At 38.2% G+C, this 23910-nt stretch overlaps 2 protein-coding genes across 4 annotated transcripts; one reads left to right on the forward strand and one right to left on the reverse strand.

The window, feature by feature from the left end:
• The first annotated feature begins 12576 nt into the window (after window positions 1-12576).
• On the forward strand, window positions 12577-15388 carry LOC147542569 (uncharacterized). Of its 3 annotated transcripts, XM_086636368.1 has the most exons (6): window positions 12658-12858; window positions 13087-13334; window positions 13976-14189; window positions 14338-14484; window positions 15149-15159; window positions 15191-15388. In XM_086636368.1, exons 1-4 carry the CDS (start codon window positions 12757-12759, stop codon window positions 14458-14460), a joined length of 687 nt encoding a protein of 228 aa, XP_086492494.1. In that variant the 5' UTR covers window positions 12658-12756; the 3' UTR covers window positions 14461-14484; window positions 15149-15159; window positions 15191-15388. The 3 variants fall into 3 exon arrangements, 2 of the variants coding, with proteins under 2 accessions (XP_086492493.1, XP_086492494.1); XM_086636367.1 differs by having other exon boundaries at window positions 12577-12858; window positions 15149-15388; XR_015223690.1 differs by having other exon boundaries at window positions 14338-15065; window positions 15118-15388.
• A 1949-nt stretch (window positions 15389-17337) lies between these two features.
• Window positions 17338-20823, reverse strand: LOC147542570 (glyceraldehyde-3-phosphate dehydrogenase, cytosolic-like). Its single transcript, XM_086637222.1, has 10 exons — window positions 20448-20823; window positions 20329-20358; window positions 20122-20222; window positions 19398-19513; window positions 19207-19306; window positions 18539-18746; window positions 18194-18434; window positions 18015-18098; window positions 17842-17931; window positions 17338-17729 (listed from the first exon to the last, which is right to left on the reverse strand). The coding sequence occupies exons 1-10, from the start codon at window positions 20449-20451 to the stop codon at window positions 17684-17686; spliced, it is 1020 nt and encodes a 339-aa protein (XP_086493348.1). The 5' UTR covers window positions 20452-20823; the 3' UTR covers window positions 17338-17683.
• Window positions 20824-23910: the final 3087 nt, after the last annotated feature.

Genomic DNA, 23910 nt, shown 5'->3' on the forward strand with positions numbered 1-23910 from the left:
TATTAATTTTTCAAAATTTGCTAGCTGCTTCTATTAACGTAACTTTGAATTTCTGTTAAACTATTAGATCAAACAAAATGACCCACCAAAAAATCTCTGATGAAAATCGAAAGCTGAAGAAAGAAAAAGGGAAGAAGATGAATTTAATATGTTTCTTCGTTCAAAAACTGAATAGGTACTTTCAGATTCACTTGGGTTAACGTCGTTACATCTACTTAATGAGTTAACTGTTCATGCAATGCAGAAAGTTAAATCTAACATTTATTTAACGGTCAATAATAGTCCACGACTCTTTCGCAAAATAATAAACGGTCATGCCCCTTTTGTAAAATTCGGTACTTATGTACGACCCTTTTGCAAAATAACCAAAAAAAATTGGAAAAACAAAAGATTTAAAACAATTAATATTTTTAAAAAAAAAATTAGTTAAAAAAACTAAAAAAAAATAAAACTATTGGGTAAATCCCCTAAGAAGAGAATCTCCTAAAAAATTCGCATTTGGGAACCCAAGAGGTGGGGCTCCCTGATTGGAGTCCATGCAGGCTGGACTGGGGTTCCAAACTTGAATTTGGGAGCCCAGCACACCCCATTAGACGTGCCCTAACAAATTAGACTCACAACTAATTAGACTCGCAAATAAAAATACCATGACTTGGGAATTTGATTGGATGCCTTGTTAATCCATTGATAATATGATTTATACTTATAATTTTTAATTTACGAGATTTTTAAAATTCAGTTAACAAAAATGTATGGTTAGAAACATTTTCATGACTACATCCATCCGTTTCCAAGTAAAAACGCGAGTCAGGTTATTAGAAAAGAAAAGTTTTTCAACAAACTAATATTCATTAATTATGTAACGTCCTCGTTAACTAGCAAGTACTTTTTTTACTAAGACCTATTACCTTGCAAGTGTTTTTTTGTTTGAGACCCAAAATTGAGTCTTACTCCAACGGTGAGCCAATATTAACATAGAATCTATTAAAAACCCAAAAATTTGTAAATTTTGGGTCTCTTCATGTAGTACGTACGACATTGTTATCTTACTCCATTAACACGTAAATTATTCTACGCCTTTTATGTTATATTAGGACATAGCCCGTGCCCGTAGGACGCGCAAATTTTTATATTTATGTTATACAAAATTATCAAATGTTTTGATCTTATATTTTTTATTTTAGATTTCTTACCTTTTCTTTCTTTCTGAAAGTATATTTTGGGGAAAATTTTGTCGAAGATATTATTTGTTGCTAGTAAATGTAGAGTTGGACAAACCGGAAAAAATGATGCTTTAATAAATTTGGACGAGAACATAGTATTCTACCCGAGATATGAAGTAGGAAACTAATTGTCTAAATTTATATTTATATGGAAAGTTGGTAACTTAGTTGGTACATTACTTGTATCAACTTCCTAACTACTTCATCCATAATTAAGAGAGAATGAATACATTAAACTTATAATCATTATTATATATGCAATTAGTACACTAGGATAAGAAGGCCAACTAATTTAGTGACTAAATACAAAGAGAACTCTTCTTCTAAATACTAAAATAACACTCTTATCAAAAGTTGGTGTGACAAAGTCTTCCACAGTTTTTTTTCCTTGAAAGAAAGTCTTCCATAGTTTAGTAGTAGAATGTAGAAGTAGAAGTCATATCTAGGGGTCATAGCTCATAGATAGGTAGACTAAATTCATATTTGTGAAGTTGAGTGAGGGCTTCTTAAGACGTATCCAAATTTCCCATTACTCGTCCATTCACTTCTTGATATCATAGGAAGAGATGAAGGAACCATGCATCTTCCAACCGATGAGAAACATCCCAATTGGAAAATGCAATTATTTTTTTGTTGAGAGAAAAAAAATGCAATTGTTAATACGTGAAGTTGTTGCACAGAATATTGGTGTTATAAGTTTGAATCATGTAAATAAGTGATTAAATCACTAATTTACATGGATAATTGATTATTCCTCTCGGTTCAGCGACATGAGATTTACATAAGTAAATTCTCAGAACTTCGAATGTAAAGTACCTCATGGGGTGAGAGAAATTGACAAGACTCTGACGAAAAAAAGAAAGAAGAAAGATAAAAACATCCTAAAGATCAAAGATGAAAGGACCCTAAAGGTCAACAAAATAACTGATAATACAAATAATAAAGAAAATACTAATTTACATTCCTCTCGACTGCCATTGTTGTAGTAGATTAATCATCCTTGGAAAAGCCTCATTATCACAACCTAATCCATGTTGATTCCATTTGTGTTCAACCCCTATCCATATCTATATAACCCTTGAAGATTGTCACCCTTTACATCCCATGTACACTCCAATTGAGTAAACTAGTAAAACATGACTAACCAGATCAATTTTTCAAAGTTTTTCAACATCATCAACAACAATTAGATCTGAATCGAAGTCAATTATACGACTCACATTGTTTGATAGTAAATCAACTAAGTAAATTCTTACATAATTTAATGGTTGATCAAGTGCTTGACTAATTGACAATGAGATTTTTCCTCTAACTAGATTTGTATCAAAATTGTAAAGATGAAACACAATCAGATTCGAAAATCGAACACCACCACTGAAACCTCACCACTGAAACACTACCACACACCAGATCATCAACCTTCTCTATTTCCATGAAGCGAAGAATCTTTTCGGTTTGATGATGATTATGATAATCATCTTTATCATCATCGCTGGCGTCTTCATTGAATGATTTATGTTTATGGAAAATACCATAATTTTTGGAACTCTTTCTCTGAATGAATTTATTATCGACGGATCCTTCATGATATGGGACTCTCTTCGAAAGAGGAAGTAAACGTTAAATTAGGGTTTTTATGGTCCCTAGATACCATTAGTGGAGGGAAATCAAACTACATAGGGAAGAAAAACGGGTTCCGGCAAAAGGATGACCCTTTGTCGGAAGAGAAAACTCAGATTTGTACCCGGTTGAGGAGAGAGAGAGAGACGGTTATATGTGTTTAGTTTCCTTGAACTAGGAGACACGTGGCAATTTGGCATATAGGCAATTTACCATATTTGGGATACCAAAGTTTTAGAATGTAAATAAATATGACTTTAGGAATTGATGAAGCTAGCTTTCATAGCTTAGTTACCAATGAGACACTCAAACTCTAAGAACTTATAGCTTTCCCAATGCAACACTCAATCTTTGAAACTTTTAGTGACACATATGATTTTTAGAGTTTTTCTAAAAAAAACTTTCTCCAATGCAACACTCTATTTGGATCTCTAAGATGATGTGTCGAGTGTGGAACGGGGATATCCCAAGAGGACACTTTAGAGTGTCCTCTTGAGATATCTTTAAATGTCCTACTCATTAATATTTGATTTTAGAGTATCCCTCTCGCCATAGTTACAAAAATAACTATGTCACATAAGTAAATAAGATAAGTTTACAGCTTTGCATTGGAGACACAAAAAATTGAGGATCTCTATTTTCGTCACCTAGGAGTGAAAATCTCAATTGGAACTTGACACTTAGGATGAATAGAGATTTTTTTGAGTTTTGCATTAGAGATGCTCTTAGAGTGTCACTTAGGATTTATAAAGATTTTGTTAAAAAACATTCTCCAATGGGACACTCAACTAGACATTTTATGATGACGTGGAACATTTGTTAATGGAGACACTCTAAAATTAGAGTGTCACCTTGAGACTATCCACGTGTCATTTTAAAATTCAAACCAATAGAAACTCTTGTTTTTTAACTACCAGGCGGTTATCGTAAGGGGTATTTCTCAAATCGCCCCCTACTTTATGACCAGCTTCCCGCGTAGCCCCCTACTTTATCAAAAATCTCCAGATGATCCTCTTTTTCCGTTACATTCAAATGTATGTTAACTCTCTCTCCTGAATCTCATCACCTCTCTGCCATGTCATCCCTCTCGCCATCTCATCATCTTCTCCAATAAAGTCGTCGGCGGACTAAAATTTTCGGCCACGGCACCCATACCTCATCTACAATAGCGAGTATGTTGTTTCTCTGGTATTATGAAAAACCAAGGTTCTGTCTTCTTGTTTTTTAATAAAACCAATGATATACCTTCCTGTGTCTTTTTGAAATAAATGCAGAGATAACTTTTATTTCTAAAAATTAAAAAATAAAATCAGTATAATTAAACAAAGATTAATTAAAAGGTTAGAGAGAGAAAAGCCGAGTCGAGTTGTCTCTTTCCTTAAGACAGTGAACACCCTGGTATTAGTACTAAAACCAGTAAGATGTTTGTCTCCCAGGATACAACGGCTGTACCTTTCAGTATGACGACGAGAGTACTTCGTTTCTCTGAAAGCGTGCGAACTTAGAATAAGCAGTAAGAACGACAGATGAATTGACTTCTTAAACTCTAAATGCTCTTAACTTTGAATGCTAAAAAATTTCGTATTTTGTTTGCTGGATTCTGTTTGGTATTTATAGAAGTATTGGTGACACTTCAGACAGGTGCCTATAGACGAATGGATGCTTCCCGACAGTCATATTTGTCTGTTGGTTTTCGGGTGCCATCTTGACCGTCAGATCTCAATAGATCTATCAAGATCTTGCGCCTTGAACGCCCATCGTTAGATCATCAACGAATCTATCTTAAGAGTGCGAATCATCCAGATCGTCGGATCAAATCTATGACCGTAAAATCAAAAGGCTCTAATTGCTCCTTGCGACGATGCGTACGTGCGGGCGCCTCAAAAGCGCCCTAAACGCCCACGCCGCGTGTGCGTGGTTTGCGTGGTGCAAACCACGTGAGTCACCTTTCTATTCTAAAGAACATACCATAAATATATGGAAGGTTCTATAAAAGGAAATAAATCATTTCCTCCTTCATAAATGTGGTACTAACTCAAAATCCCGGTTTTGAGTTAATGATACCCATACCAAACGAATTTTGTAATAACTCACTCATACGAAATCGGATTTGGACAAAATTTGAGTCTAAATTCAAGAGCTCGATGAGACGAATCGAACGAGACGTCTTGCTCGAGATTCTAACGAATATAGGTACATCAAATTAACCAAAAACCGGTCCAGCTACTTTTGAGCTAGGTACCAATTCCAACAATCCCCCACATGAATGATTATTACATGTTGAAAAATCACAGCAAACTGACTGACCTTACTATGCTATAATGCTGACAGACAGTAGTTCTTACGCGGAGTGTCGCTGCATCAGATGAAGGTGGCTTTAAAGCTTTGAACCTTCCCTAGTGATAACTATCAGGTTTACAAGGACAACAGTGAACTGTTAGTCTTGAACTGAGTCCTGGTAATTGTAAGCCAAATATAATTAACACACAACTAGTTCCTTACTTGTTTGAAGTTCTCGGTTGTGTTCTTTGCGGTCATGAACGTTCCTAGTTTCGTGTGTGCATTAGAGAAGTCGGCCTAATACGACCTTCTCATAGAACCGACACCAATTCCCACACATATAGGTGTTTCATACTTAGGTACACTGCTATACCTTCCTTATAGACAAATTTCTAAACTTTTCGGATACGTTAAAAGCTGTAAGATTAACCTCTGCATTGCAGACAACACTGATTTCATCCTAGGAATGGGAAAGAGAGAAACTCTCTTCCAGTGTTTTGTTCAAGTCAGGATATAACTTCAGTTTCCCTTTGAACCTAGATCGTGGGATCTCCAGTCTTCTAGGTAGGGTTTCATTATGCCTTTACTCATTTACTTTAGACAGTAAACCCATTCCCGTTGATGAAGCAATTACAAGATCTCTAGGCAGTCCCTCAGTGAAAGGATCTCTGGGCAGTCCCCCTGGCGAAGATTTCACTTAGTCCACCATAAAGCCTGTGACAATTATTAAATTTAAGCTTGCATCTATACCTTCAGTCTCCAAAAAAATATAGTAATATCATATATGCAGTCTAAAAATTATATACTAATAGACTTCGTATCTATTAATTTTGGGTTCCTTCCGTATCTTTCTCCCTCCCCCATAAGTTGGTCTATATTTTCATGATACCGTTCACGAGTGAGGTCATTCCTCTTAATGAACTTATCCATCTATCAGCCATAACATTAGCTTACTTATTCATGGAAAATAACGCAATACTAGTATCAAAAGATGCACACTTGTCGAATTTGATGTATTGCTGCTCCAACACAGATTCAGTGGGCATAGTTTATCTTCCCCCATTGCCTATAATGACATTCTTGAAGTCTCCTTCAACTAAAAACTTTTCTTGCATTGGCCCAAAACAACAGGTTCCAATCCAGCATGGTCAATGCTTCTCCCTCATCTCCTGTCGTGCCGTTGATGAGGTGATTTCTTTGCCATACGCATACCAAAGAATCATGAATGTCAAGGCCAATGGTAGGCATAGTTGTGGATGACTTAAATGAGACATGAAAGTTGCATCTGAGAAAAGGCATCTTATACCCTCTTGTCTTATTCAAAGCTGTGGGAAAGAGAGCTGAATGGGCCGTACTTGTATCATAGTTGTAAGATGAAAAAAATAAAATGTATACACAACCCGCCTCCTGGAACTCCCATTCGAACCGTCTGTGAGAGAAATCACGTGGAGAGAGAAATTCTTGTTTCTCTCACATGTGGTTCAAGTGGGAGTCCCTGGAGGCGGGTCATGTAGACTTATTGCCATTTTTTTTTATTTCTATTCTTGGTGTTTACTTCCACACCACATTGTCACGGGGTAAAGTTTTCGCTCCTACTTTAGCACCGTGCGACACTTGACTTAGCTTCCTCCTAAGTACAAGTCTAAGCCTTAACCTTCCCAAATGCCTAAGTAACCTTGACTAAATAGGCAAAGACCCAAGAAAGATAAGCTTCCAAAGTGTGCACCAACTAAAGAGAACTTTGATCTTTATTACTAAGAACTCTTTGTATACAAGAAGGCTTTTGGGGCACGTTTCCCAAGTCACTCAACTCTCACACTATTGCTTTGAATCCTTACTTGGATGCTTTACAAATGAGGGGTGATCCCCTATTTATACTAGTTCCTATATACAATGGACGGCTAGGATTTACCCACATGTAACACATCTAATGGTGATGGAAATCTCTAGATTACTTGGGCTCCAAGTATCTCTAGAAAATATCTCCTTGCCATCTCTAGAAAACTCCTTGGGCTGGGCCAAAGAAGGTGCTCCAACTATGTACAAATGCAGCCTGGTCCAATGGTGCTGTTTGGTTCTTGCTTGGGCTTCTGTCTAGGCTGCTTGCCTGCTGTTCTGGGCGCTTTAGCTGCTGTCCGGCCCATGTATAAGCTGCTGTTTGGGGGTACTTTAGATGGGTTGTGACATTCTCCCCCACTTAAGCCGCAGACGTCCTCGTCGTGATCTCTTCTCGGTACTTAGCGATAAGATCCTTGTGTTGCCATAAGGTATCTTCATGCTCCCAGCTTGCTTCACTATCTGGTAGCCCCTTCCATTGCACTAAGTACTCCGTATAGATTCGCCCGGCCCTGGAAACCCGTCTGTGCGACTCGATGTTTTCTACCTCTTTGTCAAAGGAGGTAGTCATAGTAACTGGTGCTCGGCTGCTTTGACCTCTGGTTTCATCGTCTGGATCCGCATGGTAAGGCTTGAGGCAGCTTACATGGAAAACGGGATGGATCTTAAGATGTCCTGGAAGCTCCAACCGGTAAGATGCCTTCCCGATTTTCTTAAGTATGGGGAAGGGTCCCTCATACCTCCTGATTAGCCCCTTGTGCACCCTTCGAAGGGACTTGAACTGATTTTGGTTGAACTTGAGCATCACCAAGTCTCCACCTGGAACTCCAAAGGACGCCTCTTTTGATCAGCGTATTTCTTCATCTTCTTGGCGGCCTTCTCTAAGTAAGATCTGGCAACGTCAAGCTCCTCTTGCCATCCTTTGGCAACCTGAAAGGCTGCCGGGCTCGCACCCTTATACCCACCTGCAAGAGTAAGCGGGGTAAGTGGTTGTTGGCCTATAGCCAACTCAAACGGACTATGCCCAGTTGATTCACTCTTCTGCAGATTATAGCAAAACTGGGCAATGTCTAGGAGCTCCACCCAATTCCTTTGGTTGGCTGTGACGAAGTGCCTTAAGTATAGCTCTAAGAGTGCATTGACCCATTCCGTCTGCCCATCTGTCTGAGGGTGGAAGCTCGTAGAGAAAGATAGCTCCGACCCAAGTAACTTGAATATCTCCGTCCAAAATTTGCCAGTGAACCTTGGGTCCCGATCACTAACAATGTTGGCAGGTATACCCTAATACTTGACTACATGCTTTACAAATAACCTTGCGGCTTGTTCGGCAGTGCAGTCGGTAGGTGCAGCGATGAAGGTAGCATACTTGGTGAACCTGTCAACCACCACAAGTATGGAACCTAACCCATCAACTTTGGGTAAGGCAGAAATGAAGTCCAAAGAGACACTTGCCCAAGGCTTCTCTGCTATAGGAAGTGGCTCCAATAGTCCTGCTGCCTTCTTCTGCTCCACTTTATCTTGTTGGCATATGAGGCAGGTTCTCACATAGGATTCCACATCCTCCATCATCTTTGGCCAATAGTACCTCAGCTCGAGCAATGCCATAGTCCTCCTCTGGCCTGGATGTCCTGCCCACCTGGTATCATGACATTCCCTTAGGAGTGTCCGACGGAGATCCCCGTACTTTGGCACATAAAGCCTGTTCCTTTTTGCAAAGAGAAGACCATTATCTACCCAGAACTTCTTGGTCTTCCTTTCACGAGCGGCCTGCATTAGCTTCTGTGCGTGGGAGTCATGTTGAAGTCCCTCTCGTATCCGGTCCAAGTATAAAGTGTCGGGTTGACTGACTATTGCACAAAGCCTTGAGGATGCTAGCTCTGCCTTTCGACTTAGTGCATCAGCAACATGGTTGGTGCGGCCTAGCTTATATTCCATCTTCATGTCAAACTCGGCCAGAAAGTCTTACCACCTTGCTTGCTTAGGACTTAATTTCTTCTGGGTCTGGAAGTAGCTTGTGGCAACATTGTCAGTGTACACTGTGAAGAAGTTGCCCAGAAGATAGTGCCTCCATGTCCTTAAGCAGTGCACCACCGCTGTCATCTCTTTCTCTTGGACCGTGTAGCGCCGCTCCGTATCGTTAAGCTTCCGACTTTCATATGCAATGGGATGACCCTCCTGCATAAGAACACCTCCAATAGCAAAGTCAGAAGCATCTGTATAAACCTCGTAAGGTCTAGTATGATCTGGCAAGCTAAGTACGGGCTCTTTCATAACAGCTTGCTTTAGATCATCAAAGGCAGCTTGGCATTTATCAGTCCACAACCAAGCTTGATTCTTCTTCAGAAGATCCGTGAGTGGGACAGCTCTTTTGGAATATCCCTCGATGAACCGCCGGTAATAGTTAACAAGCCCCAAGAAGGACCTTAGTTGGGTCACTTTGGTTGGCTCCTCCCAACCTTGAATGGCATGTATTTTCTTCTCATCCATCCATATTTTCCCTTCTCCTATCCAATGACCAAGGAAGGCAACCTTGGTGGAAGCAAAGGAACACTTCTCTCTTTTGACATAGAGAGAGTTCTCCCTTAGTACTTGAAAGACAATTCGTAGGTGTTTAAGGTGCTCCTCCATGGTATGACTATATATTACTATATCATCAAGGTAAACAACTACGAATTTGTCTAAGTAAGGATGGAATACCTTGTTCATGAGGGTGCAGAATGTGGCAGGAGCATTTGTTAAACCAAAGGGCATAACTAGAAATTCATAAGCTCCATACCTGGTGACACAAGTGGTCTTGGGCTCATCTCCTTCGGCTATTCGTACCTGATAGTAGCCTGACCTCAAGTCTAGCTTTGAGAAGATCCTTGCACCACCTAATTGATCAAACAAGTCCTCCACCCGAGGGATAGGGTATTTGTTCTTTACTGTCACCTTGTTCAGGGTTCGGTAGTCGATGCATAGACGTAGACTCCCATCGTGTTTCTTTTGAAAGAGCACTGGCGCCCCATAAGGTGATTTGGAAGGTTGGATGAATCCTGCATCAAGTAGCTCCCTGAGTTACTTCCTCAGCTATGCCAACTCAGGAGGTGCCATCCTGTAAGGGGCCAAGGCAGGCGGCTTGGACCCCGGCTCCAACTCGATTTCATGGTCCACCTCTCTCCTTGGTGGAAGCTTCTTTGGCAGCTCATCTGGCATAATGTCCTTGTACTCCTCAAGGACAGCTTGAACTTCAATAGGGACTGGTCCTTCTGCCCCATCAGGTTCTTCTTTAAGTGTGGCAAGGAATGTCTCTTCTCCTTTGGCAAGTCCCCTGTTAAGCTGTATAGCTGAAAGAGATCCTCCCTTTGCCTTTGCCCGAACGGCAGGTACCATACATGGTGACTTCTCATCATGGATGCTGACAACATTCAAGTAAGGGCTAATGGTTGCTTTGGCATGCTCCATGAAATCCAACCCAAGGACAACCTTGAAGTCATCCATGTCTGCTACCATGAAGTCCACAGTACCACTCCAGGTGCCAATCTTTAGTGGTACGTTCAGGAGGCGAGTTCACCGCCTTCATCTTACTCGCGTCTCCTTCATACTTAAGTCCCAATCTTCTAGCCTCATCTGGGACTATGAAATTATCTGTGGCTCCACAATCGGTCATGGCCCTAGTAGCTTTCCCACCAAGTAGGATGTCAACATACATAAGGCTCCTTCCTTTCCTGAGTTTGGTGGGTTGGGTTCCCTTGAGAGCATTGAGACTAATGGAACCCATATGTGGCTCTTCTTGGCTCTCATCAGGTTCGGTCAGGAGAGAATTGAGTTTAGCTCTCATGGGACATTCGTATAACATGTGGTCTCCTGCGCATAGGAAGCATTTCTTTGGACGGGCTGTCGTCTTCCACTTGCCCTTCCAGTCCCTCGGGCCCTTCTGACCCTCCTTAGGGGCATCTCTACGGGTGTCCCTCGGTGGTTGCTTGCTTTCTCCCCCACTTTTGCCCTGGTTGCCCTTAGATGGTTTGGTCTTGGTACTTTGGTCAGACCTATACGTATAGTCATCAAGCTTCTCTACAGTACAAAGGGCGGTGGGTAGGTCTTCAACCCCTCTTCTACGTAGCTCGGTTGCAGCCCAGGGTTTGAGACCATGGAGAAAGAAGTAAAGTCGGTCTTCGTCGGTCATGTGGGTTATATCAAGCATAAGGGCATTAAATTGTTTAACATAGTCGGTGATACTACCTGTATGCTTGAGATTCATCAGCCTATCACGGGCCCGATACTCAACATTCTCCGGGAAGAATTGCGCTTTGAATTCCTTTTTGAAGTCTTCCCAAGAGTCCATCCTGCAGAGTCCCTTCTCGACTTCGCCTGATTTGCGTCGCCACCATGTTAAGGCATCTCCCTTCAGGTACATGGTTGCTGTGCTCACCATGGATTCTGGGTCCTCAAGGTAGATAGCCTTGAAGTACTGCTCCATATGCCATATGAAGTTGTCAACCTCTTTGGCATTCCTAGCTCCAGTAAAGCTCTCAGGGTCAGGCACCTTGACCCTTGGTCCTTCCCTAGTTGAGGGTCCTACACTATTTGCCACAGCTTTCTCTAGTAGAGCAATCCGGGTCTTGAACTCCTCAAACTGGGCATGCATCCTCTCGACCGCAGTGGAAGGTCTGGCTATAGCTGCCATCTCCCTCTTGAGTACCTCCACGGTAGTCTCTACGGACTTCTCAAGGTTGGCTATAGCCTCATTCTGACTACCCATCACCTTTTCTACCTCTTCACTGAGGTCAGGAAAGGATTCTTCAACCTTCTCGACACGTCCCAGCAACATGTCAAACTTGGTCTCTAGTTGCTCCAACCTTGCCTCTATGGAAGCGTCCCTTTCTGCAGACTTCTCTCTAGCAGACTTACCACCCTTGGTCTTGGACCGTCCTTCCTTCCTTGGCTCTGGCAGAGTAACGTTCTCCACTTCGCTCGACATAGTTCCGACGTGGCTCTGATACCAACTGTCACGGGGTAAAGTTTTCGCTCCTACTTTAGCACCGTGCGGCACTTGACTTAGCTTCCTCCTAAGTACAAGTCTAAGCCTTAACCTTCCCAAATGCCTAAGTAACCTTGACTAAATAGGCAAAGACCCAAGAAAGATAAGCTTCCAAAGTGTGCACCAACTAAAGAGAACTTTGATCTTTATTACTAAGAACTCTTTGTATACAAGAAGGCTTTTGGGGCACGTTTCCCAAGTCACTCAACTCTCACACTATTGCTTTGAATCCTTACTTGGATGCTTTACAAATGAGGGGTGATCCCCTATTTATACTAGTTCCTATATACAATGGACGGCTAGGATTTACCCACATGTAACACATCTAATGGTGATGGAAATCTCTAGATTACTTGGGCTCCAAGTATCTCTAGAAAATATCTCCTTGCCATCTCTAGAAAACTCCTTGGGTTGGGCCAAAGAAGGTGCTCCAACTATGTACAAATGCAGCCTGGTCCAATGGTGCTGTTTGGTTCCTGCTTGGGCTACTGTCTAGGCTGCTTGCCTGCTGTTCTGGGCGCTTTAGCTGCTGTCCGGCCCATGTATAAGCTGCTGTTTGGGGGTACTTTAGATGGGTTGTGACAACATGGAGTCGTCATCTGTCTTCAGCTTCCAAACAAATTTGTATATCCAAATTGCTTCATTGTCCAGCTCCAGTCAGCTGAAATATCTGAATAAGAACCGAATTGGTTTGACACCAAGGTCTAGTAGCTTGAGAAAAGACTGGCTAAGGGGATTTCTGGGTACGGGTGAGAAAGGAACCTCAGAGAGAAAAAAATGGGCGAAAGAGAAGAAGATTTGAAGAAAGCTAAATGGCCCAAGATCAAACCTAAAAAGGATCTTCAAATTAATCGTCTCAAAGATACCCATCTCTTTACGGTAATCCTTTCTCTCTCAATTTTTAAGATAGAGTTCTTCCATGGCTGCTTTTTAGAGAAATGATTCAAATATGCTTACAAATTCTCAGAACCAAGTTTATTGATTGAATACTGAAATGGGTATTCAGTATTATCCTATAAAATGATCAATTTTGAATCCTGGAAAAAGGGGTTCTTGTGGATTTTATTAGGGTTTTAATGATGACCAATTTGATCAAATTTTTTTCAGGTACCCAATTTCTTCACATCTGTTGAATCAAAAGGGTTTGTTAAAGTTGCAGAATTGATGGGTTTTGCTCATCAAGGGAGTCTTGGCCCAACTAAAGGAGAGGCTTTTAGAGATAATGATCGAATTTCTGTAAATGATCCAGTTCTTGCAGAAACTATTTGGGAATCTGGGCTTAATAAATTCTTTTCTGATATTAGAATTAGGGGAAGAGCTGCTGTCGGATTGAATCCTAATATCAGACTCTACAGGTAAATTTACGAGTCTTTATCTTTAGTTTTTCATACTAATTAGGGTCGAATGAGTTGATGGATAATACCTGCAAGTTTCAGAACCACAACAAATGGTATATTCTGAGGAATCTAGGTTTAGGCTGCACGAACATCGGGCATGTTATGAACCGAAACCGGAGGTTAGAACTTTCACTTGAATACCGATCTCATTAGGAAGAAGGCACAAGAGAAACCATGTTTCAAAAACTATCACCTAGAGATGGCTACTCAATCGGCACTGGCCTGAGGATAGCTCATTCCTCCCAGGCGGCTCAGCTCAACTTCTGGCGTTTGATATGACAACCCATTACATAAACATAACGACAATGCACCTTAGGTTTCACCCACTTATGAGATACCCTTGATGTGGAGGTTGTAGTTTTAACTTGCATACTGATGAACTTAAGTATGGAACTTGTCTTTGAGAACCAGTTCCAAAAGAGAGTCGTACTAATAGATTAACCAACTCCGTACTTGGGGACGCGGGTTTAGCCGAGATACAAAATGGACAACTATAGAATAAAATTGTATTTCCACTCGAACGGGGTCTTAGTTATTTGAACCAGTACGAGTCTTAGACATGTTTTTGTTTAAAATCTAATTTCTTATTAGTATTTCAGGTATAAGGTTGGACAGCGATTTGGACGTCATATTGATGAAAGTGTTGATATGGGAGATGGAAAACGTACGTATTATACCTTGTTAATATATCTAAGTGGTGGAGTGAGACAAAAAACAAAAGCTGATGTAAGTAGTCAGAAGGATTCTCCAGTAGACTCTCTTGTTGGTGGAGAAACAGTTTTTTATGATTCTAGGAGGGGTGTTGTTGCTGAGGTAACTTGATTAACTTAGCTAGAATTTCCCTCATATATTTAATCAAAGTCTCAAATAACAATATTTTGCTAGAATTATGTTTAAGAAAAGACGGTTTCTATTTATCAATCACTTTCTAAGCTACGACGTGCGTCAATTGTTTCTATAGGTGGCACCCGTAGAAGGGATGGCTCTTCTCCATCTCCATGGAGACAAGTGTATGTTACATGAAGCCCGAAATGTGGCAAAGGGTGTCAAGTATGTTTTCCGTTCGGATGTAATCTTTGCTTGAAGGGTATAGTGAAACAACCTTTATGTAAGTTAACTCATTTGGATTTCCTCCATAGTTTTATCTCTGTAGTTAAAAGTAGCAGTTTTGTAAGGTGTCAATGGACTTAGGGTTATGTAGTTGGGCTCTCGAGTTACTCTTGTGACAATCAAGTTCCGAGACGAGTCATTCTACGGGTTACTTATTGCAGATTAGTATTAAAAATCACAAAAATAGTTGCTTGGTTATTTCTTCTATGTTCTCATTCTTTGGTTTGTATAATTGGTGATAGCAATATATCTAAACACTAAGAAGGCGAGGCCCCCTCGTGTTTGAATTTTCAAGTCATAAAGTCTATCTCGAAGAGACTTATTCGTGAATCGGCTTTCGTTGACAACAAAAATGAAATTTGGCCCCTCGTGTTTGAATTTTCAAGTCATAAAGTCTATCTCGAAGAGACTTACTCGTGAATCGGCTTTCATTGTCAACAAAAATGAAATTTGACCCTGACCTTTAACAAGAGAAAGATGCAGTTACGCTCTAAGAAATGGCTTAGAGACGCATATATTACTGAAAACAATGGCTTTATCTCCATTGTTGCATTGGTTCCAAATTTAGTTCGATCTTTTGTTTCCCTTTTGCTTTGGTTAGGATCTGTTGTTATCCACTCAGATGTACTAGTTACTAATCACTTCTTTATTTGTTGAATCAGGATGAACTCATGTTTGAGGATTCTTCGACTCAGATGAGTCAAGTTTGAGGTTTGTCTCGGAGCCACTATGAAACAATCCTAACAATGATTGTAATTCTTGTGAACCGTCTTAAAATTGGAGTTATGTAAGAAAGGGGTTTGTCCACCACCTTTGTTATGCTTATAGTTACTAGCAAATGGCATTCATGGAAAATTCATATTCAATGCTACAACTTTATATCAACGACCAGTTTATGCCTAGTTGGTTTTGTCTACTGCTCATTTCACATTCTATGTGAACTTGTGATTTTTCTTGTTAATATGGTACTTGTATTCATCTTTAGGGTAGTGTTTGTTTTGCCGAAGTCAAATATGAAATTTTGATTTGAAGTAAAGATCAAAATTTTTATGGTTGGAAGCAAAAGAAAAAGTTGATGGCATAAAAAACCATTCACAATAAATCATGAATGAAAGTCCAATATCATTGTCCTATTTTTAGCACTTGATTAGAATACTATAATCTAATTCTAAAAAAAATACTAAATACATCAAGGTAACAGATTTTGGAAATGTCAACAACCCCTGGTTGGAGTGGTAAGAGATACAATCTTCCATCCTAGAGGTCAGGGGTTCGAGACACGTTGAACATTTGAAAAAGAAAATTGAAACTCCATTTTGAGTACGGAGTTCATAGTATCTAAGTTGATGGAATGTTCACAAAAGCTTAGCCAGAGTATTCTTGTCCACCTCTACACGAAGCCCTAACCTAGTAAGTTCAGGCACTTCAACAGACCCTTGAACCTCCAACTCCCCTACATAATGGTTCAATGTATTTTGTATGGAGAATGGTATTAAAGTAAACTAAACAATGAACTGGCATGATTTAGCCAAGGGTGTAAGGCTGTAAGCTATTGGGGAGTTTTCTTAATCACCATCTCTCTACAGAGATTTGATGTGATTACCCCAATTTTTCAGGAATCAACAATAAATGGCTATAATCTATAAGATATTAAGATATGATTGAAGTATATGGGTACCAGGATTCACACAAATTATTATCCTCGAGCAATCATGGTTAAGATAATAAGTGTACGAACAAGAAGATTTAGGACAAAAAAGTCACCTAAAAAATAAAAATTCTGAAATTACATTCATGATCAATAGAGAACAAATTTGATTGACCACCGTTTCGGGGAAAGCTAAAAAGTTTCCGGAGAAGACGGTGGAAAACCAAAAAAACTCGATCCAAATGCACCTTATCTCTCTTCTCCGGCCAACTCTTCTTCTCCGACCAACTCTCCCTCTCCGACAACCGCCGACCGGATCTCACTCTCTCCTCTCTGGCAACTCATCTCTCTCTCCTCTCTGTCTTCTCTCTCTTCTCTTTCTTTTCACTGGATTTCTCTCTCTCTAAGTTTCGGCGAAGGGAATGGTCCCTTCGCCGGGACCCTTCGTCTGGAAAACCAGACGAAGGAAGGACTCCTTCTGGAGTCCAGATCCAGATGAATTTCACCTGGATCTAGACTCCAGATCCAGGCGAGCTTCATCTGGTAGAACCAGACAACTCGTTTGGTTTTCCAGACGAGGGCTCTGGCGAAGTTCGCCGGAATTTGAGAGAGAGAGAGAGAGAGAGAGATGGATGATCAGAGTTGTCGCCGGAAATAATGGCCGCCGGAGTTGATGTTGGTGAGAAAGAAGATGGTGGAAGAAGAAATGGGTTATGTTTGGAGGAAACAAAAAGAATTTGTTTCCACTCAAAACTTGTTGCCCCGAAAATTTTACTTATTTCTCCTAAACACTAGACATTTATGTCCCATTTGTAGCTGGAACGTGAATCAGTCCCAAGCTTATTAGTTTGTTAAATTAAATAATGAGAGTACAATGCCATTAGTTTTAATATTGACATTTGTTGAATAACTCAAATGAGGGGAAGGAAGTAGCAAACCAAAATAATCAATTTGGTTGAATTAAAAACAAATCCTAAATTAAATAATGAGTACAACGCCATTAGTTCTAATATTGACATTTGTTGAATAACTTTAGTTTGTTAAATTAAACAAACCAACCAGCTTGAAAACCATAAAGTGATTTATATTGATCAAATGATCCAAGCAAGTCCGCGTGATATCTCAGCCCAGTTTATACCATTTATATCACCAAAGTTGTGCAACTTCAAATGCAATGAAAAAAACAATGAGATAAACACATACTTAAACCTAATAAGCCGAATTCCCATTAAAACACAAAAGAACCATCCATAAATATTTGGGGGGAGGGTACTAGAAACAAACACCACCTCTGAAACAAAACAGTTTTTCCAACCTAGTTGATTTTCCCTAATAACATAAAAAAACTCTCATAAAATTCAAAACAAAAAGAAAAAGTTACTTTTTTATTAACCAACACCCATCCCTTCCTTTTTTTGTGCACCCAAAACATTAACGACGACCATGCTTCCAAAGGTTAGATCACCACCACCTATTTGATTCATCATCTCTCTAGGTCTGTAATCATCCCAACCTCCTTCCCATGGTTCCTCTAATGAGCTTGACAAGCTTATTGGCAAGAGTGAACGTGGACGATCAAGTCGATCACACGTGAACTGCATTCAACAAAAAAATAAATCCAAAATTAGGAACACATAAATCATTTCATAGTATAGCAGATTCAACAAACTTGGGACTTTCGCAATATAGCTGAGGACGATGCATTACCTGTAACCCCATTCGTTGTCGTACCATGATACGAGCTTAACAAAGTTGTCGTTCAAAGCAATTCCGGCCTTGGCATCAAAGATGCTTGAACTGCAAAAACGGGTAGATAATATATCAATATAAAAGGTTAAAACAAAGTCTAAACCGAGAAAAACTATCGACTGGATTCTTACCGGTTGTCACCAATAAAGTCGGTGGAAACCAAGTCATCTTCTGTGTATCCCAAGATTCCCTTCAATTTGCCCTCAGACTCCTCCCTAAGAAACGAGAAAAAAAATAATAATTAATGAGTTTGTATCCTGTATAGGGCATTTCTAGATAAGTTGAGGATAGTAATAAATTGAGTTCTTACTTGATGGCAGCTTTGATCTCATCATAAGTTGCCTTCTTCTCAAGTCTAACAGTTAGATCAACAACTGAAACATCAGCAGTGGGAACACGGAATGCCATTCCGGTCAATTTTCCGTTGAGTGCTGGAAGCACTTTGCCGACAGCCTTGGCTGCACCAGTGCTGCTGGGAATGATGTTGAAGGAAGCGGCTCTTCCTCCTCTCCAGTCCTTGCTTGATGGTCCATCAACTGTCTTCTGGGTAGCTGCAAAATAGTTCATATAGAACGGATTCAGATTAAACCCTAAGTTTCATCAAAGATTCAAAAGTATTGATCAAACAATAAAACAGATAATTAATCATACTAACCAGTCATGGCGTGGACAGTGGTCATGAGACCCTCAACAATGCCGAATCTGTCATTGATGACCTTGGCAAGGGGAGCAAGACAGTTGGTGGTGCAACTGGCGTTTGATAGAATGTTGATGTCTGAGGTGTATTCCTTCTCGTTGACACCGACAACAAACATGGGTGCATCCTTGCTGGGAGCTGAAATGATAACCTTCTTGGCACCTCCCTGGAACAAAACACAAATCAAATAAAACCATAAGTCTTTTTCCCAAACATAAAAAAACAAATAGAATGTAATTGTAAAGAAACGAAAACGATTTGGGACAGATCAATGAGTCATATATCAGGAGAATGAACTCCATAGATATAAACCTCATAAAGGAAACTTTAACAATGTTGATTAATATATTATGGGATCATAAAGAAAAATATATAATCATTTGTTCGGAAAGGGAAAAAGTTAATAAAATAAAAGCAGCAATGGAAGTATTTTGTATTTCATTTTCCGACAAAAAATGATCATGCCAATGGATTATTCAAATTATAATACTCAACAGTATTGTCCATATGAAAATTATACCACAAATATATTATATTAAAGTTAATCCATCATATCCGACGTCTTCATTAGAAAACAGATCAAAGTTTAAGCTTGTATAAAGTAAATATGGGATCATATGATATACCTTCAAGTGAGCGGCAGCTTTGTCCTTGTCGGTGAACACACCGGTGGACTCAACGACGTACTCAGCTCCAGTCTCTGCCCATGGGATTTCCTCAGGGTTCCTTTTAGAATCAACTCAAAGTTAGAATTCTCTACATCTTCTTTATGAAAAAAATATGTACATATAGAACATTCAAGCAAGTTCTTTCTCACCTGTGGCCGAAAACGGCAACTTGCTTCTCACCAAAGAGAAGTGTGTTTGAGTCCTTAACCTTGAGCTCATGGTTCTTCCATTGACCGTGGACACTGTCGTACTTAAACATGTAGGTCTGTTCCATGACATACCCAAAGATCATTAACAAACAGAGATATGAGTTTCTAACTACTGATTTATAATTACCAAGATTTCAAGTTTTATTCTACTAACATTTGCATTACCAAAATTCTAACTAATAAACCGTATTAGAATGAGAATATGATGGAAAATCAAATTTAACATAAGTGCTAGTTGTTGTATTGAATTCTCATAGTATGAATCTGACTCGTGTGGATCTGATTCATCCGAACCCTACTCAGTCTGAATCTGAACCATCTGAATCTAATGAACCAATAATAGACCAAAACACTCATATCTGACTCTAGTCAGTTCAGAACTAGAGTCAGATTCTAGATCTGAATTTAAAAAAATTGATACTTTTATCTGAGTAACTAATCTATGAATTTGACGGATCCATGAAAGAACAAAGACTCAAAAATCTCATTTAACAACTTTTGATTAATTGAAAACTCAACCATTCTATATAAAATCAATCACAACTCGGATCAAAGCATTAAACTATGATCCGATCCAGATCTAACTAATGCATCGTAATGAAACGAAGTATGACTCCGATTTAACTCGGATTCATCAAAATCAAGTGTCAAGAAGTTTAATTACCATGTAATCAGTGGTAATGAATGGATCATTAACAGCAACAAGTTCGACATCATCTCTCTGAAGAGCTACTCTTGCAACCAATCGTCCGATCCTTCCAAAACCTAATTTAAATAACCAAATCAAACAAATCTAATCAGATCAACTCTAAAAACAGTAAAACAAACAACAACAAAAAACGGATCTGAACAGAAGAGTTAGATCTAGTACCGTTGATACCGATCTTGATCTTTCCTGAACCTGAAAAAAGAGAAAATCAAAAGTTCAGATCTAAATCGAGATGAACATCGAAATGTAAACCCTAGATCTAGAGAAGAAGATTGAGTTACCCATGATTGACGAATAGATCTTAAGAAGTTAGAGAGATATAGAGATTTTAGAGGGAGATAAAAACGAGGAGTGAAGAAGAAGCAAGGAAAACAAGTGGTATTTATAGGAGGAGAGATGAGGACATCAGTGACTCATATGATTTAGCGGGATTTCAAAACCACTGGTTTTTATCACGTGAGTGGTTTTAGTTGGCTGAGCGGTTTTCTTGCGTCCCACGATATAATTTAGGGCTTGCCGGGCCGGTCGGTCGGAAGCGACAGAATAGTTCACTTGCTGAATTTTGCCCTTTCGATGCTTTCTTGTATAAGACTCTTTCACTCATCCAAGGGCCGTGATTTTGATCCTAGAAATGGCATAGCTAGGTTTGATATTTTTTTTTGAACTAGGTTTGATATTTTTGGTGAAAAAGATTTAGCTTAAATTGCATAGTTAGTGAGATAAAAAAAAAAAAAATTAATTATCAGCGTGCCTCGAACCCCAAACTTTTAAGGTACTTAGAGGGATAATTGATCATAGTTCATTTACACAAAATAAAAATGTCAAAAATAAGGATTTGAAAAGTTGAACAATTCATTTTGTCGTATCTAGCTGTAGGATCGATGTTGATATCATAACTTCAGACACTAATAGGCTATTGAAGGAGCGGAAATAAGTTAAATTCATTTTAAATCACTTGATAGCATAAAAGAGTTCAGCGAAATCGTATTTTATTATATCTTTGTCAAATACAATATACATTTCAATTACGAATTTTCACCAAACTATACAGCAAATCTTACTGCAATTTACATTCTTATTGCTCGTCAATATATAAGACTTATAAGTTACAAAACATAAGCAACACTAATATTAAAACTCATTTAGGCTAATTGAAATTTCAAATTGCAAGAAGTTATTTATTTATATATTTTACAGACCTAAAAATTTGAAATGTTATTTCTCTATCTCAACCACAACCTCATACATTTGTTTATTTGCTATTTGTTGCAGACTCTCGTACTCCTATAAGAGCATCTCCAATGGGAGCTCTATCCCTCCAAAAAGTACAACTTTTGGAGGGATGGAGCTCCAAACCTTTTCCAATGGTTCTCCAAATCTCCAAAGATTTGGAGAACCATGAATAGTACTTCTTCATACATGAAGGGGCACTATTCAACTTCTCCATATGAGATGGGACTTTTTATTTGGTCCTTTTGCTTTTATGTGTTTAGTTTAAGTCCTTTAAATTATTATTTTAGTCCTAATTTATTGTATAAGTTCTTAATTATTCATTTTAAGTACCTGCTTTAATTCTTTTTTGTATTAATTAAGTTTCATTTCAACATATATTTTAATTAATAAAAATAAAATATATTGTAATTTTGTTTTATAAAGATTAACATAACTAAATTTTCAATAATAGAAATACATAGTACAACTCGGAAACTAAGACAAATTAAACTGAAAACTACGATAATTCTACCAAACATCTTTAACAATTCAAAGATTAATCAGTTATGTGAAGCCTCACCTTTTCTTGCCCACAAATGGTCAATCAAAACATCTCGTAACGCATAATGAGCCTGATTATCTCTAATCTTCCTGTGTCGAGATAAAAATTATTGAAAACGTTGAGTCTCATTCTCAGAGATATTCACACTGTGAGGAGATGTTCCATATAAATTCTTACCTCCATATTAATGAAGAAGTTTAAGTAGTGCAATGTATTTTTTTTTTTTATCTATTTTTAGTTTAATTTTCTTTTCATGCAATCTTTTTTTTTATTTGTTTTTTTCTAATATATTAGTGATTTTCAATATAATTATTGTCTTTTTTAATTTACTGTATATTTAGTAAATGAATTTTTGTTTAAATGTTAGATTAAAATAATGTAGTAAATGTTTTGGAGGAGTGGATAGAGATGGAACCATTGGAGAGCCCCTCCAAAAGTGGGCCCCAAATTTGGAGAAGATGCTCATTTGGAGGGGCATTTGGAGAACAACCATTGGAGATGCTCTAATAAGTTAACAATTTTTATTTAAGCCTCTATTTGCATTTAAAATAGTAAAGGTACATTTGCTTTGCCAATAAAGTTATGTCTTAAATATGTGGGTAGGCCCATGGTATATGATGTTTGCTTTGATAGTATAGGCCAGGCCGGGGAGAAGAAGTTAGTGAGTGCTGACATTGGGTTGGGACAAAAGAACTGGTTTAAGGCATTATCATCGATCTCCCCGTTGAATGTGGATCTGACTGTATTAAAAGCATATTCTTTAGAATATCATTTTTGATAATTAGATCATCAAAATGCAACTTTATAGTTAGTTAGTTGTTCACTTTAGTGAATTCATCTATTGTTTTGGGTATCTTTTTTCATTAACTTGGGTCTTGGTATTTATCGAATTTTATGAATGGATTCGATGAGTCTAGACTAATGTACTGTCTTATTTAAACACAACAAACATGAGTTTATGACTCGATAAACACCTGTCGTGGTAGAGTATATCATAATAGTTTGTTTTTATGAAAGATGTATTTGAAGTAATTATGGAATTTAAGTAGAAACATTTTGTTGTTGAAAGGAATTTAAGTAGAAGTTGGTAAAAACATATAAAATTTAATATCTTATTTCATCTATACCTTATTTTATCTTTTTTAGGTCACAACATAGCAAAGTAAAATTAGTAGGCAATTATTTCATTTCTCCTTTCAACGAAAAAAAATATTTTATTTCTCATTTATTCACATACAAATGAGTCCACTCTTACAAAAAGAAAATAAGTTTTGACTTATTTAGTTATGAATCATGCTTGTTGATGTATGGCAAGAAATTAAACAATTAATATATTGCTAAAATGTCTTCTTCTTTTTTTGATGAAAAACTGCTAACATGTCATAAAAACGCGAAACGACCCAAGAAATTATAAAATCATTTATTTCAACAAAAAAAAATTATAAAATCATTTGACAATAGAAATAAAAAAGAACAGAACAAAAAACAAATGCATACAAGAGGAAATTTTGTCCATTCATATATTTTCATACATGTTGGGCGTGCCATCCTGATATTCTCTATTTAAGTTTTCCAATTGGTGCACAAAAAGGTATACTTTATAATATATCTTTCTCACACACAAACATTAAACTATTAAAAAGAAAAATTGTTTTTTTTTTTTAATATTGACTATAAAAGTCACTACATTGATACATCGATATGATGTGATAAATACGATAACTGCCGAATTACTGCTGGCCTAAAGTCCGATGAATTATGATGTAGACGCAGCGGAAATATAAAAACGATAAATAAAGTAAAGGAAGAACGGTAAAATAACTGAATAAACTTAATAAACTATAAACTTTGATTTGGTTTTCTCTTCAATCTGAATAATAAAATAGACTAGACCTCCTTTTATAGGATAACAAACTTTACTAGATAGACTCAAACTAGGATTCCTAAAATAATAAAATACTCAAAACATA

This window comes from Eschscholzia californica, unplaced genomic scaffold (assembly GCF_041429995.1).
Source record: "Eschscholzia californica isolate CP2 unplaced genomic scaffold, dmEscCali1.0.p SCAF_4, whole genome shotgun sequence".
Taxonomy (NCBI): domain Eukaryota; kingdom Viridiplantae; phylum Streptophyta; class Magnoliopsida; order Ranunculales; family Papaveraceae; genus Eschscholzia; species Eschscholzia californica.

Coding starts and splice junctions, on each gene's coding strand:
- LOC147542569 (XM_086636367.1), top strand. CDS start 12,757: ATGGGCGAAAGAGAAGAAGATTTGAAGAAAGCTAAATGGCCCAAGATC. Junction 13,335..13,975: donor CCTAATATCAGACTCTACAG/GTAAATTTACGA, acceptor TTAGTATTTCAG/GTATAAGGTTGGACAGCGAT. Junction 14,190..14,337: donor GGAGGGGTGTTGTTGCTGAG/GTAACTTGATTA, acceptor TTGTTTCTATAG/GTGGCACCCGTAGAAGGGAT.
- LOC147542570 (XM_086637222.1), bottom strand. Junction 19,514..20,121: donor TCATTACCACTGATTACATG/GTAATTAAACTT, acceptor GTCATGGAACAG/ACCTACATGTTTAAGTACGA. Junction 18,099..18,193: donor GAGATCAAAGCTGCCATCAA/GTAAGAACTCAA, acceptor CTCGTTTCTTAG/GGAGGAGTCTGAGGGCAAAT.